Genomic DNA, 22,191 nt, shown 5'->3' on the forward strand with positions numbered 1-22,191 from the left:
TGCTGTGCACCATGCCACAAATTTGTTCCACCTGAAGGCGTATACCGATTTTGTGGAGGGACGCCTGGCTGCCAGAATCACATTACAGACTTCAGGAGGCAAGTCAAATGGCCTCAACTGCCGCCGCTCAACCTTCACGCATGTAAGTGGAGATTAGACAGGTTAGGGTGGAGGATCGTCCCCTGCTGCTGCGACAGAAGGCAACTGTGCCTGACGAGCCAGCCCAGGTACAGGTTGAGGACACTGCAGGGGCGGAGAGGTCTGAAGGCAGTGTAATAGAAACTAGATCAGAAACAGTTGGGGAAATAATACAATCACAGGTACAAGTGACAGTGAATGGGATGGAGAATGTACCTGGACTTCCTATACACCACGGGCCAGGGACTGTACTGAGTAAAACCAATTCAATAAACGAGGAGATTTTGCAAGAGATAGGGGCTGTAACTGTCAGAACATGTTATATCTCCGAGAATAACGGTCACCCAGGGACTAGATGGCGATTTGGAAAGACGTAGGTGTGAGAGGGGGAAAGGGGCGACCTCAAATGAGTCACTGGCCCCTAATGCCATAGAATCAGACTCTGCAGACTTTTACTCAATATCGGAGCAATCTTTGTCCTCTACCGAAGACCTTGCTCAGCAGTACGCTACATATATGAGCATGGAAGAAGGGGGTATACATAGCAGTTTTGACTTTGAATCTGAAGCTCGGGGTTCAGACTTACGAACAGTTAAAACAGTACGGAGATTGCAGCTAAATAAAAATGGAGGGGAAAAGGGTGGAGAAAATGAAAGCGAAGGAGACATTCTAGACGTTCCCATTGCGGGAGAGGAGATACCAGAGGAAATATCACTGAGTCTGATATACAAGACTATGATGCTGCACAGTGCTGAAAATCGAGAAGATAGCGTAAGAGTGCAAAATTCTTGTAGGAAATTACAGAACTCAGTCAGACGCCTTGTTAGGTCACACTCTGAGTTTGTGGAACGAGCTAATGAAGCCGAGGCACGTATTTCTACGCTCGAGGATGAACTTGTACAACAGAAGAAAGTTTTAGAGCAACAACTGGCCAATAAAGACGACATTGATTGGAAATTGGTGGACCTAGAAAATCGGTCACGCCGAAATAACCTAAGATTATTGCAGATTCCGGAGGGCAAGGAGGGCTCCGATTCTCGGGGGTTCATAATCAATTTGTTAAAAAAGTCATTCCCTGAGTCTACCAAGTGGGATTGGGATTGGGAGGTTGAGCGGGCTCATCGGTTTCCGTTTAATATTAGAACAAATCAACGGGATCAGAAACCGAGGGCTATCTTAGTGGCATTTAACAATTTTCAGGCCCGTGAGGAGATATTTACTAAAGCACGTCCAGACAGAAAGCGAAGTGGCCTATAGTGTCAATATTTTGTTCGCCCTGATCTCTGCAAGCAATCAGTTGATATGAGATGGCAGTTCCGCCAATTAAAATCAGATTTCCAAGCTAAAGAGGCTCAGGCTTACTTATTGTTTCCAGCCAAAATGAAAGTCCTATATAAGGAACGCACTCGTTACTTCATGACGGCTGCAGCCGCAAAGGAATTTTTGGGCACAATGTAATTGGTTTTTGATTAAGATACATGTTATATACAATCAGTAGGCCTAGTTGGACACTAAACTTTTGAGTCTTTGGCTTTTTTTTTTCTGTCTCTATCGCTTCTTCCGGATTGGCAGTATATTACTTTACCTTGTTGTATTTGTTATGATAAGACACGCATGCCCAGCGGGCGAAGGCAGGTGGTTGGGGGCAGGCTCGCATCACCAGGACCATAAGTCCTAAAGCCTCTATTAAGGGATGGGGGAGAAGGGTGGGGCGGGATGTGTGAAAGGGGAGGGGGCGGGGGGTTTGAGGGGTTGCACGAGGGGGGTGTTGGGGAAAAAGGGGGTAAAACAAGTTCTTGTACACAGCAAACAGCTAAAAATTGTTTTTATCAGAAAGTATCTTTGGAGGTAAGGGAAAAGATGTCTGGGGGCGTCTGACTACATATATGTCTATGTATTTTTTTTTTTTTTTTAAATGACACCTAAAGGATTAAAAATTTGCTCAATGAATGTATCTGGGTTAAATAATGTTATAAAGAGACAAAAAGTTGCAGCTGAGCTGAGATATATTTCAACACAATTACTTTGTCTTCAATGTAATTTATAATGTAATGTAATGTAATTTATATTTATATAGCGCATTATCACCAACGGTCTCTAAGCGCTTGCTTTGGGAACCCATCCTGGTTTTTCCCTGTGAGATAACCCATACTGGGCACCCCCAAGGTGAAAGCCAGGCATCCCGCCGCGGGGGGCCATAATGGAGATTAAGCAAACTATTGCCCGGAGTTGCAGAGTGTGAACCCGTGATTCGAGCAGGCACGAAGCGAGAATTATCGAGTCTGTGGACATTTTTGGGCTCAAGACCCTGCCGCGTCGGGAATTGAACCCTGGTCCCAGGTCTGACCTCTGCTTCATGGTCTGCCTCCTCTAACCATTGAGCTACACTTCTCCACAAGAAACACATATACCATGGGCAAAAAGAGAGCTGTTGAAAGAATTAGGATTTTCTTTAGTAATTGCAACTAGACAAACTAGTATGATATGGGAAGTGGCCATTCTCTCTAAGGGTAATAATGTTATCCCGGGTAGGACTTTAAGTGATAAGAAAGGAAGGTGGTCAATTGCAGAATGCCGAGTAGGAGGTAAAAGTCTGACAATATGTACTATATACGGATCAAATCTAGATGAGCCTGAAGTCCTAAATGAGGTAAATTTGGAACTGTCAACTTGGCCTCAGCCAGTAGTGGTTTGTGGGGATATTAATATCAATTTGACAAATAGCTCACTGAGTGATGGGTTTGCTAAATATATAGGACGTAAGCCAAAAGTGTATAAAGCGCTGCATAACTTAGTGGAAGACCAAGGGCTAGTTGATGTCTGGGGTTATAAGAGACCACAAGATAATGGCTACACATTTTACTCTTACCCCCATAAGAAACTGGTCAGGCTGGATTATTTTTTTACCCCCACCTCAGTAGTGGATGGAGCGACTATCACTGTTTATCCCAGGATCACATCGGACCATTTTCCTATAGTACTGGAGCTATGTGGGGCTTTAACTAGACCTAAAAGTTTCAACTTTACATTTGATAGGAAGTTAGTGGCAAATAGTGATTTCTCAGCTCATATGGTAAGGTGGATACAGCTTTTTTTTCAGGAAAATAAGGGTTCGGCCACGCCTGCTATAATTTAGGACACTTTTAAAGCCTGTTTGCGTGGGGAGTGTATGAGTTTTTCGTTCCAGCATCAAAAGAAGGCTAAGGAGGAGCTGGAAGTGTTATATCAGTATTTAATACAGTCTGAATTATTGCTGACGGAAGGGGTGTCGAGGGGTGGGACGAATTTGAGGAAATTAGAGGAAAAGGTTGCGAAAGACAGAGCGAAACTATTAGGATTCTGGCGTGTTGAGAATGCGAGGAGGTTTTTAACATCTAGGATGGAAAAGCACGAATATGGTGAAACAGTTGGAAGAAGGCTGGCAGTACAATTGCAAATGAAGGAGTCGGCCAGGAACATCTTGAAAATGATAGACGCTGTGGGGTGGTACATTCTGACCCGCAAGAAATCCTTAAGATCTTTCAGCAATTATATACAGAGCTATACGCCCAGCAAACAGGGGTGGATGATGAGGGATTAGATTGGCTAGAAGAAGTGGAAGAGGGGCTGAAAAGATTAGATCCAATAGCGGCACAGGCGCTGGAAGAACCTATTACGGAGGAGGAACTGGAGAAAGCGGTTAAGAGCCTTTCTGCTGGAAAGGCTGCTGGCCCTGATAGAATACCCAGTGAGGTATACAGACAGTTTTACAACAACATTAAGGAGGAGCTGCTAGGAGTGATGCAGGCTGCGCAGATGGGTTCTCCTCCACGATCATGGGCGGATGCCACTATAGCGGTCTTTTGTAAGAAGGGCAAGCAACCAGAGCTAGTTGGTTCCTATCGGCCTGTATCATTATTGAATGCCGACAATAAAATATACTCTAAAATACTAGCTAATCGCCTATCTGAGTGTATGGTTTCCCTAGTTTCACACCACCAACATGGCTTTATACCTAAAAGAGGGACAACTGAACATGTTAACAAGGTTATCACCTTATTTGATATTGCCATGGTGAAAAAGACTGATCTTGCCCTTATCTTGTTAGACGCGGAAAAGGCGTTTGACCGGGTACAGTGGGCATATTTATGGAAATTGATGGGCAAAATGGGGTTTGGACAAAAATGTATTACTGCTATACAATCTTTATATTTTAACCCGATGGCCAAGATCTCTGCTATGGGCTTATTTCCGGACACTGTCCACATAACACGTGGCACACGACAAGGATGTCCCTGTTCCCCTTTTTTGTTTGCCCTTTATATCAACCCTTTTATAGAGCAACTGATTCGGAGTATTTTGATCCCACCCTTTTATGTGGATGAGTATTTTTTTCAGTTTTTGCCTATGCTGATGATATTGCGGTGGTAACAGTAAAACCTGACACTGCAATTAAAGAAATTGAGCGGTTGGCTAAGGATTTTGGGCGAGTAACTGGATATAAGCTAAATGAAGCAAAAACGCAGATCCTTTGCTCTGAGACTGTAGTATGGCAAGATACTAGGGTTGTCAGTGAGGTTACATATCTAGGCATACAATTGAGAGCAAACATGACTGAATTAGTCGAGGCCAACTGGAATACTTTGATGACTAAAATTAGGAAATATTTGGACACATGGGAACGCTTATACATTACCATTATTGGTCGGTCCAAAGTGGTAAAAATGAATGTATTACCTAAAGTCTTATACTTATTTAGGTCAATACCGCTAGAAATCGCTAAAGATAAGATACAGGCACTACAATCAAGATGTGGTAAAATTTATCTGGAGTCCAGGGAGGCCGAGACGGGCAATGAAGTTTATGACTTTACCGTATTTGAGGGGAGGTATGGGGGTGCCAGATTTTTTTCTATATTATATAGCTTGTTTTCTATTAAAGATGAGGGTTTTGATTACTGGAGAGACAGGAGCTGATGTAGCCGTTACCCCTACCATCTTTGAAATGCAGTTAGGTCCATTTGCAAAACAATCCTTAGTGAAGGAGATTGATGGGAGCTACTACAAGCGGACTCGTTTTAAGGTAGTGTTAGGTGCCTTTAAAGTCTGGAAATGTTTTGCGAAAACAATGGCGATAGGGAAAATATCTTATTACACGCTTTTTAACGCATATAGGCTCCTCCCAGGCATCTTTCTGGATGATATGGCACTAAGTTGGCAGCGGAAAGGGGTAATGTGGTTAGGAGATATGTATAAGGAGGAAGGGATTTGTAAATCCTTTGAGGAATTGGCGGACCAGTACTCTCTTCCTAGAAATTTTTTCTTAAAATTTTTACAACTTCGAGATTATCTATGTCGACGTAAGGAGATATTTCAGAAAAACAAAATCTTATAAGGAATCAGGAGATCTGTTAAAATCGGAATGATATATCAACCTCTACTTGCTGGCAGAAGCGATGATATGGAAAAAGTGAAGCAAAAATGAATGGGTGAATTAGCGGACACAGATATAGAGCTGGAAGAACTTTGAATACTTTCTAAGGAATCTTTAATGTCTGCAAATTTAAAAGCTCAGTTTTTTAAGACACTATGGGCCCGATGTAAGTGGCAAATACCGGTCGGAAACGGCCGAATTCGGCCGTTTCCGACCGGTATTTGGCATCTTGAGATGTACGGGGCCAGATTTTACAGATTCTGTAAATTTACCGAATCGGTAAATGTACAGAATCTGTAAAATACCGAATCGGTATTTTTACCGATTCGGTAATTCCCAGATGTAGGTGGGACTCTTCTGAGTCCCAAAAGCCCTAAAAATTCGGTATTTTACCACCCAATCCAATTGGGTGTTAAAATACCGAATTCAGGTGTGCATGCACATGTGTGCATGCACACCTAGCCATGTGACAGACCGACATGCCCTTAGGGCATATCTGTGTGCCACATTGGGCACATGCCTATTTTTGGGGTGCCAGAGGGTGTCAAAGTGACTGGAAGAACTTTGAATACTTTCTAAGGAATCTTTAATGTCTGCAAATTTAAAAGCTCAGTTTTTTAAGACACTATGGGCCCGATGTAAGTGGCAAATACCGGTCGGAAACGGCCGAATTCGGCCGTTTCCGACCGGTATTTGGCATCTTGAGATGTACGGGCCAGATTTTACAGATTCTGTAAATTTACCGAATCGGTAAATGTACAGAATCTGTAAAATACCGAATCGGTATTTTTACCGATTCGGTAATTCCCAGATGTAGGTGGGACTCTTCTGAGTCCCAAAAGCCCTAAAAATTCGGTATTTTACCACCCAATCCAATTGGGTGTTAAAATACCGAATTCAGGTGTGCATGCACATGTGTGCATGCACACCTAGCCATGTGACAGACAGACATGCCCTTAGGGCATATCTGTGTGCCACATTGGGCACATGCCTATTTTTGGGGTGCCAGAGGGTGTCAAAGTGACACCCCCTGCACCCTTGTGAAATTCGGTATTTACCGATTCGGTAAATACCGAATCGGTAATCCCCATTCATTCCTATGGGCTTCAAAGCCCATAGGAATGAATGGGCATTACTGATTCGGTATTTACCGAATCGGTAAATACCGAATTCTTCCGATTCGGTATTCCAGCAGATCTGGAATACCTACATACCCACCCCTTAGATTTACCGATTTTTAATTACCAAATCGGTAAAATTCGGTAATTAAAAATCGGTAAATCTATTCTACCTACATCTAGCCCTGTATGATTTATACTATACTACGATTTGAATGGCAAAATGGGGAGCAGGAAATGAAGGCAAGTGCTTCAGGAGCGGAGAAAATGATGCCGGGGATGTGCATATCTTTTATAGCTGTGTTAAACTTCAATGTTGTATTTCAGATCTTGATTTTTTTTTATCTTTGGTAATTTGAATACCTGTAGTTATTACGCCAGCAATGTTATTATTGGGAAAGATACCGAAGGACAGGCCTTCTGAACCGTTATTTCAACATCGCCATTTTATATTCTTTGCTATGACAGTGGCACGCCTATTCACTGCTACGGACTGGCTTCAGGAAAAACCGCCGGATTTCCATCAATGGCGTGCTAAAATGTTTAGTTTATATAACTTGGAGTGGGGTCTTTTTTCTATTTAGGGGTTGAGGAAAAAAAGACTGGGCATAAAAATTTGGAGTGCTTTTCGGGATTACTATGAGGACTAATCCGCTATTTGCTATCTACTCTGTACTTTTTTTTTTTTGCTTTGCTTTTCTTGTAACCTCCCAGGAGAATATTGGAATTGTGAATTTGCTATTTTATGTGCAACTTTGCTGTGAAAGAACAATAAAAAAAAATTTAAAAAAAAGAAGGTCCTATAGAAGAGGCAGACGAATCGGGGGATCGACAGACATGCAGAGTAGCTCGGGATACCAGTATCTTCGTGCCCAGCCCGGAGCCACAAGGATAACTTGGGCCCGGTCGCGTCTGATCTTCTTCAGCACTCTGGGCAGAAGTGGTATAGGCGGAAAGGCGTACAACAGACCGCAGCTCCACTCGCGACGAAAAGCGCCTCAGAGCGAGTGCCGCCTGGGAAATTCCAACGTGCAGAACTGATGACATTGCGCGTTCTCTTCTGTGGCGAATAGATCTAACCAAGGCTCTCACCACTGCTGAAAGAGGCCTTGCGCCACGTCCGAGTTCAGATGCCATTCGTGATCCATCATGCACCGACGGCTGAGTTCGTCCGCCCTGGTGTTCATGGAACTTGCAAGGTGTTGAACCACCAGGGTCACGGCCTTATGTTCCAGCCACTGCCAGAGGCGCAGAGCCTCCTGGCATAGGGTCCACGACCCCACCCCGCCCTGTTTATTGCAGTTCCACATGGCGGTAGTGTTGTCCGTGAACACCTGCACTACACTCCCCCGGACAGAGGGGAGGAATGCCTTCAGTGCAAGCCGGATCGCCCGCAGCTCCAGATGGTTTATGTGGAGCCGGGACTCCGCCGGAGACCAGAGGCTTCTGATCTCTGCCTCTCCCATGTGGCCCCCCCAGCCCTGGAGGGATGCGTCCGTCACAACTACGTGCTCCGTTTGGGGTAGGGAGAGGGTCTGCCGCTGACCCAATCGCGTTCCGTGAGCCACCACTGCAACTGTCTTGCAGTGCCCTCCGAGATCAAGACATGGTCGGACAAGTTGCCCTGAGCTGGGCCCACTGAAACTTCAGGTCCCACTGCAGAGCTGCATCCGCCACCTGGCGTGATGCACCAGAAGGATGCAGGAGGCCCTCAGCCCCAGGAGCCGCAGCGTCAACCTGATCAAAACTCTGGTTAACGGCTGAAAGTTTGGAATCAGAGCCTGAATATGGATACACCCGAAACTGCGTTGAGTCTAGAACCGGTCCGATGAAGAGGAGCTTCTGAGAGGGACACAGGTGTGACTTCGGCACATTATTGGAGAACCCCAGCAGGTGCAGGAGATAGGTCGTAGTCTAGAGGTGGCTGACGACAGTCTGGGGCGAGCCCGCCTTCAACAACCAGTCGTCGAGGTAGGGGAAGACTGAAACCCCTAACCTGCACAGATGAGCTGCGACCACCGCCATCACTTTCGTGAACACCCTTGGGGCGCTGGTAAGGCCGAAGAGGAGCACAGTAAACTGAAAGTGCTTGTGGCCTACCGTGAACCGCAGGTAACGCCGGTGGTCCGGCAGGACGGGGATGTGAAAATAAGCGTCCTGCAAGTCCAATGCTACCATCCAGTCTCCCGGGTCCAGGGCAGCTAAGACCTGAGCCAAAGTCAGCTTGAACTTCTCCTTCCAGAGGAAGCCGTTGACGTTCCGCAGGTCCAAGATAGGGCGCAGGCCCCCTTTGCCTTTCTTGGGAACCAGAAAGTAGTGGGAGTAACAACCACACCCTACTTCTGGCCCAGGAACGCGCTCGATGGCCCCTTTGGCCAAGAGGGCCTTAACATCCTCTCGCAGAAGATTCAAGTGATCCCCCAACATGCGGTGGTACTGCGGTGGCATGGCTGAAGGGGTCGCCTCGAAGGGGAGGGAGTAGCCCCTTCGGACGATTTGCAGCACCCACCTGTTCGAAGTGATGTTGCACCAGTGAAGGACATGATTGTGAACCCTGCCCCCCACTGGCGTCATGTGGGCCTGAAAGCTCGGACTAGGAAGGCTTTCAGGCGGATGCTGCGGGGGTGGATGTGGACTGGCCTCGCCGTTGTCCCTGGGCTCCGCCACCGCAGTTACCACGTCTGTCACAGCGCTGGATGTTAGTCTGCAGCCAGTGGCTGGCAGGACGTATGGGGCACCCCTTCCTTGGTCACGAAAGGAGCGAAAGGCAGCAGGTTGCTGGTACGGGGCCGACAGGCCCAAGGACTTGGCCTTAGCCCTGGAGTCCTTAAAGCTGTGGTTCCCAAACTGTGCGCCGCGGCGCCCCGGTGCGCCGTAATGAGGTGCCAGGGGCGCAGCGCACACTATCTGTAATTTTGGCCATCACAGGGAGCAGCGCTGCTCCCCTGTGAGAGGCCTCACCCCTGCTGCTGGAGGCTCCTCGCACTCCTCCAGGAGCACAAGAGCAGCCCCCCCCCCATCCATTGTCATTCAGTATGCCGCTGATTGCCACTTACTGAATGACAATGGGGCAGTCTGGGGGTGTGACACCATGTGGCGGCCTCCTCCTGCCTCAGAGTACAGAAGGGCATTCTGTACGATAAAAAGTAAAACGCCCACGCTGCAACGTTAGAAAACACTTCATTCAAAGAAGCCTGTAAAATAAGTTTAAAAGAACACTGTCCTGTCATTTTAGAACTGAAGTATTTTCAATATTGTATTCAACATAGCCATGGTTGCTCCTTTTTTTTTTTTTTTAAGGAACCAGCAACCATTGACAAAGCCAATAGTCCTGGCTTGTTGGGGTGTAATGATATTTGCTGTATTATATATCTGGATGCAATGACAGAGACAACATAATACCAGTGAGGCAGAACACTATGCTAAGCGCATATTTTTAGCCTAGGTGTTTTAAGCTGCGCTCTTAATTACGTCAAACACCCCCTTTGAAGAGACCCCCCAGTTTTTTTACACCGCTTAAAGCCCTGGAAACAACACCATGTTACAGTAACCTCACATCCTGGCACTGTGCATCATGCATGACTTCTACGTTTTCAGTCTGCCTATGTGCAGGGGCATAGTGAACTCTCCACTACCGCACCCCACCCCTTGCTGTAGTTCATTCTTGATGGGACTCTTCTGCCTGCAACTCTGCAAACAAAGGCTCAGCTCATAATGTGAAAAGGTGGGTGAGTAAATAAGTGAAGGAATGTCTGAATGGCTGGATGGATTACTGAAAGGATGAATGCATGAATGAAAGGGGGAATGGATAGATAATGAAAGAAAGGATGGACGGATGAGTGAATGAATGGAAGTATGGATGAGAGAAAATGTAAATAGATGGATGTATGGGTGGAAGGGTAGATCTATGGGTGGAAGGGTAGATGGATGGGTAAAAGTATGGATGGGTGTGTGAAAGGATGGATGGATGAGTGAAAGGGCAGCTGATGGGCGAGTGAATTGGTGGAAGGGTGTGTGAAAGGATGGAAGGGTGGATGAATGAAAGGGTAGATGATGGGCAAGTGAATGGGTGGATGGATGAATTGATAAGTGAAAAGGTGAATGGATGAGTGAAAGGGTGGATGTAAGGATTGATGAGTTAGTGAAAGGGGGTAGATGGACAAAAGGATGGATGGATGAGTGAAGTGAAAGGGTGGATGGATGAGAAAACGGATGCCTGGATGAGTGAACGGATGGTTGGATGAGTTAAAGAATGGATGAGTAATAGGATCAATGGATGGATTCATGAATGGATGAGTAAATGGGTGGGTAGATGGATGGATAAGTGAAAGGGGGATGGAGAGAGAAAGGGAGGATGAATGACTGAAAGGGTGAATGGGTGGAAGGATAAATGACTGGGTGAATGGATGAGTAAGTGAATGGGTGGATGGATGAGTAAGTGAATGGATGGCTGGGTGGAAGAGTGGATGCATGGATGATTGTACAGATGGATGGGGTGAAAGGGTGGGTAGATGAATGATGGATGAGTGAAAGGGTGGATGGAGGGATGGATGAGTGAAATGATGGACGGAAGGATATATGGTGGATAGGTGTGCAAATGGTTGAATATGTTTGGATAGAGATGGGCACACAGATGGAAGGACAGACCTTTTTAGTGTAAAAATAAGGCTGGGGATACGGATTACGACACCCCAAACTCAATGTTCCATTTTCTCAGAGCGGGTCTCAGTACCAAAAGGTACTGAAAGCAGCAGCTGGCATAAATAAGGGTTTGGGACCAGGTACTCTGTTGGGGGAAAAAACGATGGATTGGGATGCAGCCAGTGGATGAGATTAATAATTCAAGCATTCCAACCAATATAATACCTTCATTGCGTCGCAAATACTTTAAGGAAGATAACAGGAGGTACACACCACCCACCCACCCACCGGTAAAAAAGTGGTGGGGAGCCACGGCCAACTGCCGATTAGGTCAGGGGAGCCACAGGTCAAAAAAGTTTGGGAACCACTGCCTTAAAGCGTTCAAGCGCACTGTCTGCCTTGTCGCCAAAGAAGTGACTGCCATCAAACAGCATGTCCATAAGGGTGTTTTGGACATCAGCCAAAAAGTTGACGGACCTCAGCCATGCGTGGCGACGAATCGCCACCGTCGTTGCCATCGCTCTACCTAGCGAGTCCGTTGTATCCAGTCCACACCGGATAGAATACCGTCCCGCTTCTCGACCCTCCGCAAGGGGTTGGGCGAGTTTAGTCCGGGCCTCCTCCGGACATTGTGGCAGCACACCCACAACCGTGTCCCACAAAGAGTGGGTATAATGGGCCCAAGAGGCAGGCGGTGTTAACAGACCACAACCCCAAACTCAGTGAGGAGAACATTTTCTTGCCATACTGTTCGTACCTCTTGGATTCCCGATCGGGGGGAGCCGTCGGGAATGCGGTCTGGGAGTTAAGAGGCCTGGATGACCAGGCTCTCGAGGGTGGGTGGACAGGAAGCAAGGGTCGGCCGGAGCCGGGCGGTGGCGTCTGGCCACGTTCCTATCTACAGGCGGACCTGTAGATGGCCTGGACCAGGTGCCCAGAAAACTGTCAGATAATGCCTCATTAAACGGCAGCAGAGGCTCCGTGGAGCTTGCCTGCGGTTTAAGGACCTCAGTGAGAAGGTTAGTCCTCACGGCCGTGACGGGGAGTTCAAGGGATAAGGCCTTAGCCACCCGCGTCAACACCACACTATAGGCAGCCCCCTCCTCCATAGCTACGGTAGGGGAGACAAAACCAGTGTCTGTCGAAGTGTCCAGACCACTGGCATCCCCAAGCTCACCTGCCCAGTCCTGATAAGGCTGGCACCCACGTGCCTGAGGGTCCTCAGACCCCTCCCAATCCTTCTCGCCACCCATCTCCTGATACTCAGGGTCAAAGTATAGGGCCTGGTCATAGAAGTAAAAATCTCCAAGTGGCGTCGAATACAGCACCGGACCTGAATTGCGGGTAGGACTGGGGACAACGTCATCCTGGGACAGCACCGGGGGCGACACCCTGGGGGCCGGCGCCGACAAGGTCGTAAGGTCGACCGGCGACGATCCGGATCGGACGGGGCCCTGCGACGCCGGGACCAAAGTCGCAGAAGGCGCCGGGGCTGAAGCACCCGGCCCGCTTGAGGACCCAGTCGGGGCCGCTGGGCCCGAAGGCGCCGCGGAACGCGACGGAGGAGAGAGCAACCTCATGGCCATGAGGAAGGCCTCAATCTCCTCCAGCGCCGCGTTCTGCCCAGGGACCGGCGGGTATGGAGCAGGCTGCGATGCCTGCGGCTCCGGTGGGTCAGGAGTCAGAAGAGAACTTGGAGCCCGAGGAATGATGTCGACTCCCGGAGCTATGATGACTCTGGTCCAGCGACCTGTCCCTCGACCTCCTTTCGGACCGGGACCTCGAACGGCGCGGGGCCAACTGCCGGAGCTCGAGGCGCTTGCGGGACCGCTCCTTCGACGTCAAGGCCCGGCAGCCGGGGCACGACTTGTCGTCGTGGTCGGGCCCCAGGCAATGAAGGCACCGGCGATGGCAGTGTAACCGACATCAGTCGGCTGCAGTCAACGCAGGGTTTGAACCCGGGCATCCCTACCGGCACCGTCGGAGTCCTTCGACTCAAAAACCAGATAAAAAAAATCCAAAAAGTGTAGTCAAAAATTTACGAAAGGGTACCACTTTCTCCGGACCTGCGCTTGCTGGCGCAGAAAAAAGAAGAACTGATGTCAGCATGCGAGGGCGGCGTCTAAGTACTCCGATGACGTCATCCCGGCGCCAGCGACAGACGTGGAGCCGCAGACGACTCCTACCGACGCGCAGGGGTACGGCTACGCAAAATTTTCCAGATCCAGTCTGAAGCCTGGGGATATTCCATGGTAAGGAATCTAATACTAACCTGTTTCTTTCAGATACGCCATACAGATCCGAACAACATCACCTACCGGTTTGCAGGGGTACTGCTCATGAAACATTTCGGATCCAATCTGAGGCCTCAGGATAATTCTAAGGTAAGGAATCTGCAGCTAGACGTCTCTACCAGATATATAAATTCATTTTAAGGAAACACAAGTTATCATTCATTTATAAATATTGTCACTCTTAAAATAGGTGATTTGAACTCGTAGAACAGCTACATATTTTATGAACAGCAGATAGTCCATATCTAGTAGTTTACATCTTAACAATGGACATTAAGATTTGTAGAACCTGCAACTCAAGCAGTGTGCTGCCAAAAAAGTATGCCTCTACAGTTGACAAGATCAAAGCAATTCTGACCATTTTGACTGTTCTAGTATTTGATTTGAATTGTACAGTAATAGAGCTCTTTGAAATTTCAATCACTCTGCATGCAGTTCAGGATATTACACCAGCATTAAACTATACACTTCTGCAAGATGTAACAGATTCAATGGCATGTGAGATAAACACAAGACAAGCTTAAATCAACCACTACTTTTCAGAGCTCCATGATATCATATTGTTTACAGATGAAAAACAGTGGTACCACTATTGCCAGTGTTTAGCTGCTTGTGTATTTTTCGGGTCCTTCAAATGTGCAAGATATTCCCATCATTAAGTTATTTCTTGCTTCATCAGAAACCAAGCAATCTTTTTTCTTGTAACAAGCAATACGGGCCAGTATGATAAACTCACTCATACCTACTATCTTTATTGAGAAGATCCAGAGTACAGCATGCCACCACACAATTTTCATCAGAATTAGTACTATTTTCTTTTCTGGACATCCTAAATGTGGAGCATGATGGTGGTGGTGTAGCAATTACATTATTAGACCAGCGGTCAGGACATTTTGATTACAGTATAAGGCATGTCTAGAGCAAAGGAATTCAACGTAATCACTTATTTGAACATGGGATATAAAATGTTTAGATTTCCACCTTCCTATCAGACAAGTCTCCAGTCATTTACCTTCCAATGGTTTTGTGTAGTACCACAAGGCTCTACACTTTCCCATGAACTATTTCAACCAATATCTATCTAACTTCATTAGATTTTTATGACATCCTGGTTATTCTGAACTTTAGTAATGCAACCCCTATATTGGTAATACTCAAGATGGAGAACTGGATGTGCAATAATCTGTGAAAAGAGACAAAGCTAAACCTAATCACAAGCACTGATGGATTGTGTTAGTTCCTGTGTCTTGACCATCTTATCTTAAACCAAGCAGAGTGGTCACCTGCTGCAGCGGTTATGAAACTATGTGCATTATGATGAAAAGTATTCATACCCTCGAGGTGTTAAATATTCTGTCTACCCCATGTGGAAACTAGATGGCTGTTGCCATTCCTGGTATCCCCCAAAAGTGGCCCAGTCTTTTTGTGACAGTCAATTCCCTGGCTTTTAAATCAAACAATTTCATATAGTCCAAAATGTTGCATCAATTTGCTAGAACACCACAATCTAATTCAAGCACTAGCTTTTTGTAGTAACTCGAAGGCACAAAGAATTAATTTAAATAAAATCTTTATTTAGTTCCCACATACATGTCTAACCACAAGCCGGGTTAACGTAAAATGGCCGGCTCAACTGTCAGCCAACTGTAAAGCTGATGTGCGTACCAACGGGCAGCACGAGACCAAAGCCTAAGGTGACCACGCTCAAGGAGCGCGAAGCGGGCAAGACCACTACACTTTTTTTTCACTAACTTCTGATAATAAGCACATTTTTAGAACATTATGGCTTGCACAATTCCTTTAGGCGTCAACATTTAAAGAAAATCCGATCATTCAAGAACTCAGCAATATACCGGAGGTCTTCAAATGTCTCTTCAGATCCACAGAAATCAGGCAATCTGGTCAAGACAGCTGCAAATTCTCAACATATAGCTGCCCTGTAGAGGGTCCCTTCTCCCCCAACAGACACATATGTGCTCTTGGCTGACTTTGCCTTGGACAAAGGACTTGGAACTTGACTGTCATCCTCTTAAATTCCCACCCATATACTTCCCTGTCCTCTATGCAACAGCTTTCAGTAGTTAGGCTACAGAAAAATCACTTTCACAAAAGACAAGAATCTAGGGCAATGCAATACTATAAAATAATTCAACATAACATATTATTGAGAAAAATGCAGCACCCTTAGCCATCAGTAAATGAGTCCTGCAGAGCTTAAAATATTATTTATCAGCAGTTCTGCTGGGAGCTAGCTATCTGGTCAAATGATCTCTGCAGTAATGAGTTTAAAGTTGTTTTATCAAAGCTTAAACAAATAATAAGGCATTCTTACCTCGACCTTGAGTGACTGATGGACTGACACATAAGTGGGTTGTACTGAGCTAGAATAGTTATTGTGTCACACTGCTGCCCGATGATCAACCTGGCCTGTTGCTCTGTTGCATTTCTCAGGTTTATTCCATTGAACTGCAAATAGACAAATGTAATTGTTCAATATTTCTAAAATAAAATTGAAAAAAAGACAGTTTCATACTAGTATTGAAGCTGAAACTATAATTATAGGTTAGCACAACAATTGGGTCACAAAACGTTGCATTATCTTAAAGTGGCATAGGCCAAATAATAGAAAAGAAAGCCTCATCAGGCAATCTCAAGAGCTTTCCTAGTCGTTAATCACATATGTTCAAGAACATATTTCTAGATCAATCAAACTCTTGCCAAACTGAAAACTTTTAAACCTTTGGAAGCCTATATTAAATATTCCGTACTCCTGTCAATGTGTTTATCTCTTTTAGGAGTAACATTCAAAGAAAAGTCACCAACCTTGTCAGGCAGTTTATTTCTCATTATATTGGGCGCTTATGTCTTAGATGTGAATAAACCATTAAATGAGGTGCCATTGCTTTTCTTTACTTACTTGTTCTTATTTCACGGCTGTAGGTCAGCAAGGCTAACCTTTTTCAATAACTTAATGGTGTAAACTAGAGGCTCTAGGAAAGGCGGCCAACTACAAACACATTATTAACTCGATGACAAGGGCATGGCATTGGTATATTTTTTTACATTTTCAAATCAACAACGGGCGCTGGTCAAGGAAGAACCCCTACAGTGGTATTAAGTGACACACTCTCCGCCACCGCTAACTGAACTAAAATCTTTGGGTAGAGAAAAACAGGAATCTTTGGGCACTCTTGCAGCCTGAAAAACAAAACCATGAGTGCAACGCTTAATCAGACTCAAAAGGTATCACAACCGAGATAAAAGATGTACAAATTATCCATTTTGGCACTTAGTAATAGCTTAAATTTCTATGCAGTCGTGTGTGCATTTAAATCAAGATGTTTTAATTTTTGTGATGAAAGTGAATTTTATTTTAGTCAATCACACTTTGGGGTGGCGAAAACTGACTCCTCAAAAAATCAAGAATTACTAGCTATAAATACATTTAAACTAGATATCTAAAATACAGTATCAGTATTAGTTTCAGGAAAACCAACAGATTGTTCAAGGGGATATTTCGCTGTTGAGTTCAGTAAATCATTAAGCTTACACCAAACAGTAAACATGTGCAAATGGTCCACTTCCTCACACTTCTAACATACATTTTAGGGTTCACCAAGAAGTTCTCTGAAATTTATTGAGCTTTTGTGATGTTCAGTAATCAAATCTGGAAGCCATGAACCCCTAGGTGATAGATTAAAAGATCTACAGAGGGCTACAGGGTGCAAAATCAAATACCTTTTTTGCTTCTGCCATTCTGCGGTTGTCAACTTTAATGAGCAGTTGATAATAATGAGTCACATACCATGTTGAGCATTTTTAAGTTAGTAAAGATGTTTCAGTCAGGTGAAATGATAAATTGACTGCCACAGCCACACAGAAAAAAGGAGAGATGGGCATACACTAGAAAGAGAAACCACTTCGTGGTCACCTCCAGAAATGGAGTGAGTGGCTTAGTTGACCAATCAGCATGAAGCAGAGCACCAGAGTTTGCATATCTTCTGCCAATCTGCACTGGCTTCAATCCGTACTGATGGAATAGAAAAGTTTATAAACTTATATCACACTGTAGTTTGTAGTGTTACAATTTTACATGATGATAAGATTCCCAATATAGTTGTGCTACAAGAATCAAACTCTTTTTCGTTCAAACCCCAATTTTATTTCATGTGTGAGGTGTACGACTTGTGGGAAAGTAACAGAGAGGCAGTAAATAATGTATAACATAGTATGACCCACCCATGCTTCTTTTCTGGCTTGAATATCAATGCTGCAATATGTTGTAAGCAGGTTGACAAAAGTCAATGCTGCAGCTTAGCAATTGTTTGCTAATGGAATGTCCCGCCAACACACACCTGTTCAGTTTCGGTTTTACTAGTAGAATTAGCACAAGGCATGTCCATGTATTTTCTGGATAGGCATAGCCAAGTACTTTGCACAATGCCAGCGTTTGAGAATGGACTGTCATATTGAGCTGTTTAAAAAGTACAAAATACAATTTTCGAGACTGTTTTGTTTAATGAGAGTAGCACATAAGTCACCTTTTAAAATATACATTTTTCAATGACATTTTGGCCTTTGATGATTGCAAAAAATGTTGGCCATTAATTGCCTGATTGATGTAAAATGATGAAACAACTGCCTATAGAGAGTGGGAGTAGGTTAATAGAACCATCCTGTCCATATGCCTCGAAAGAAAAGCTCCTCCACACAGAGATTGGAGCTTGCTAGTTCTACATATTGATGCAATTGCAACAAAAAAGGAAAGCTTCAGTGTAAGGTGGTGAAATGTAACAGTGTAAAGGGCAAATGTGGCTCAGTTGAGTTGAGTAAGGACAAAGGTCCGATCCAAGGATGGTATTAATACAACTCTAGGTTGCATTTTCTATTATAACCACTCCATGAAAGTCTTCAGGAGATGAGCCCTAAAAAGATATTGCCTACTTTGCAGGTACACTGCAAGATCTGTTAAATGCACCCTTATGAACTGCATGACAAATCAGATTGTTGTAAGCATAGGTATGCACTGAACAATACTGTGTTGCTGCCTGCAGAGAGTTGACCTGAAAGAAATTGCAGAAAGTGACAAATCTTTTCCATTTAACCACAGGGCATGCTGCTGTAGGTTGGGCACTGTTCTTCCTTTAGTTCTGCAATGCACTTTGCAGCTAGCTGTAAGAACCCAAACTCTAAGCCTGCAGTTGCTGGATAGTTAAAACATGATTTCCACACCCACTTTGGAGCAATGAGAATCAATGTTATTGAAGACTGACAATGCTTTTACAGGACACGTGGTATTAATGGTAGAGAAGAAACATATATGTAATGGCGTTGGCCAATCTACAGAGTATTCCCTAAATAAGGAGATTATGGATGCTTTGAGGTGTAAAGTTCTGTTTTTTTTCATCCTTCTAAATTGCAAAAACATCTGTAAGGTCCCCCGGTCCTGGAACATTTGGATTACTACCTTTGGATTTAAACACCATATGATGACACCTCCTGCTCTGCAAAGCTGTTTCTGAATCATGGCAAGTGTTCTTGCTGCTGGAAGAAAAGTCCATCCTTGACCCTTCCAATCCGGATCCGCAGCACCGTGACCGATCTACTCGCCACCACAGATGACATCCGCACCCTCCTCGCTTGGGGACACACCGCGGCCTTGATCCTACTTTACCTCTCCGCAGCATTCAATACCATCTCCCACCGCACACTCACAGCCAGATTGAACGTTGCGGGTGACCGGAAAGACTGTCTTTGCCCAGTTGTTTCCTTTTACACTGGAGATTTCTTGTATGAAGGACATTATTGCAAATCACACGTAGACTTAGATTTTTTAGTCTTTTTTTAACTTTTTTTTAACCTAGGTGCTATTGTACGTCAAGTCTACATTCTGAGATTCTCAGGCACTCATGACTTCCTAAACCCAAAGCAGTGTTTATTTGGCAGCAAGAGGTACATGCTCTTTCAAGGGCACCTCTTACTGCCACACTACAAATAGTATATTGTTTCTGAGACTCTCTTTGAGGGGGTTCAGAAATCTTCTGTGTTAGATCATCATTTTGTCTCACTCATGACTATCATACCGGCTAAGAAGAGCATGTCAATTTACCATAGTGCATGTCACAGCAGCGCTTGCGCTACTTTTTTCTCCTGCCTCAATGCATTTATTATATTTTCCATAGGATTACCTTCTCCATTGGCTTGAAACCAAAAAGCCTCTGCATGCCATGTGGATTACCACTGAGTGAGTAGTGACATGGTCTCAAATGGAAACCATATCAAGAGATACTGCTTTGCAGTTCCTTTCAAATTCTGGTAGTATAACCAGAAGTTCTCCGGGGTTGACTTAAGAATGTTCAGCGATATTGATTTGTTTTTCCTCCGGAACGAAGTCTGCATTAGAAAGTGATTCTACTCTTCCATCTGCATACCTTTCACATGCAAAAGGAGTAGGTATTTAGATTAAATGTGGAAAAAAGTTAATTCATCTGGAAGGGAAGTCTTAATGGGGTGCTCAAGCTTCTTCATTGACTCTAATTCATATTTCATCCATGCACCATAATGATGCACCCAATTTGGGGTATCTGCATCTATTTTTAGGTCATCCTTGGAGTCTGTGTACTCCTTCGAAGGAGGCGACGGAGGGTGAATAGAGTTTATTGATTTTCGATTTCCTGCCTATTCAAATGTATGCTTTCTCTTTTTAAAAGGTGGGGCCACCATTAAGAACATTGCATGGAAGAGACAGTATAATGGGACCTCTTTCAGGGTCGAGCTGTATATGTCGTTTTAGGTCAACCCAACAGCTGTCTTCAATGGAGTCCTGAACATCGAATGGACACAAATCATTTATTTTTTACCTTGAGAAACTGCTTTTGTATTTTTTGAGCATCAACACTTTGGACCTAAATATGATCTTGGTGGACATGGTTACTCGATTGTAGGAAGGTGGATACCTGACTATGGTTGCCCCCAACTTTTTGCCTGGTGTTTTGCTGGTTTTCCGACTTAGTTGGCCTGGGACCCTGCCAATCAGGACCCCAGGCCTACTGCTCTCTCTCTAAAATGGATTCCATGTACCTTAGGTACATTTCCGATTGGGACTGGGCCACCTTATCAGACCCTGTAACTCAGGGCATAGGTGTACCCAGGGCCTACCAGGGGCTGAAGCATGTATTATGCCACCCCTGAATGGCCATCTAAATCTGACACAACTGGCTGCACGACAGCTGGGGCAAGGTGGTGTAATCACCCTTTGCTTTAGATATAGTATACCTATATCGAACCCTAAAAATGGACACACAGATTCCTATCAGTCACTCCTATGGCAGGCCTTGACAATCCTGAAGGCAGAGTGCTTGGAATCGTGTGAGATGGTGCTCTGGCATGAGCTGAGACCGTTTGCAGCTTGCGGAACCAAGTCCTAATAGCTGTTCCATGATAACGCATACCATATACTCTTAAGTGCATTATAATCCTCGCGGTTAAATGCTATCTTTGGTATCGCTTTATCAAAACATGTCGAGTAAGGTGTCATACGAATTGGAATACTAACCCCTCGCCAATTCTGGCGATGGGGTTAGCATTCCACCCTTCTAGAGGGACACGACATGTATGTAACTGTGAACCCCGGTTAAAGTTAACTCAAGCCTCAGCATCACAAAATGGATGCTGCCACCACAGACACGAGTCTGACCCCCTGCAGCTGGGAGTCCTTCCAGCGAGGGGAGCTTGGACAAAGGGTTTCCTGTCAGGGGCGGTGCTAGCACCATCCCAGACAGGGTTTTGTGTATCCTGGGTAGGCAGGGCTTTACAGGAAGGTGACTGCAAGTGGCACCCCGGTGCTCACTACGCATCTGCCGGCTAGAACCAGTTCCAGGGGCACACCAGCCCCTGGCCTGGGGAAAGTCCGGCATGGGAGAGGGGTGTAACCACCCCCCTTCCTGGTCCCACCCCTAGGGCAGGACCTAGTCGCGTACCCACCCCTTTCATTAGGACAAAGGCAGGAGCGGGGACCCTTCCAAATTAGATCATCTTTGAATCAAGAAACTACTTTCTACGAAAGGAACTCTCGACTTCTTCTTAAGATTTCTCCCTTGTGGCTAAGGAGTAGTCACCCTGCACCCGCAGGCACCATCTAAGAACTCTGCGGTTTGCTGCACGTCCTTCCTCCGGAATCCGACGGACCAGCTCGACGAGACTCGGCTTCCCTGGCACCTCTGACGTCTACCTACCTCTACAGCTAAGCTGAGAACCGTAGGTGCGACGAGACCTCGAGGGACCGGCCATCATCAGAACTGCACAACTTCTTTCCAGCACGACCGCCGAGGGATCCTCTGGTGAGTGCTTTGGGGTCCGAGAAACCCCGACCCTGAGCAGCTCCAGCACCGAAGCCCAGCCCCCCCAGCATCCACGAGATCTGCGTGGGGCCCTTCTGCTTTTTTCTGCTCACCGCGTTTTCTGGCTACTAGCCCGCTGGCTTGTGGCCTTCCCGACGACGCCCAACGACATCACCACTGCTGGTCTGGTTGCTCCAGACTGGCTCTTGCTCCCTTCCAAAAGAGGAGCACCCCGGACCCTCCTGGTCC

The 22,191-nt window shown here is 45.6% G+C and overlaps 1 protein-coding gene across 8 annotated transcripts in view; it reads right to left on the reverse strand.

The window, feature by feature from the left end:
- Positions 1 to 22,191, reverse strand: part of DLG5 (discs large MAGUK scaffold protein 5) — a 1,254,082-nt gene that overhangs the window by 431,227 nt on the left and 800,664 nt on the right. For all 8 annotated transcript variants that reach the window (XM_086922111.1, XM_086922103.1, XM_086922109.1 and 5 more), the window contains one exon: positions 15,936 to 16,069. In XM_086922111.1, the coding sequence (XP_086778237.1) occupies positions 15,936 to 16,069 (134 nt within the window). The remainder of the gene's footprint in view (positions 1 to 15,935; positions 16,070 to 22,191) is intronic.

This window comes from Lissotriton vulgaris, chromosome 5 (assembly GCF_964263255.1).
Source record: "Lissotriton vulgaris chromosome 5, aLisVul1.2, whole genome shotgun sequence".
Taxonomy (NCBI): Eukaryota; Metazoa; Chordata; class Amphibia; order Caudata; family Salamandridae; genus Lissotriton; species Lissotriton vulgaris.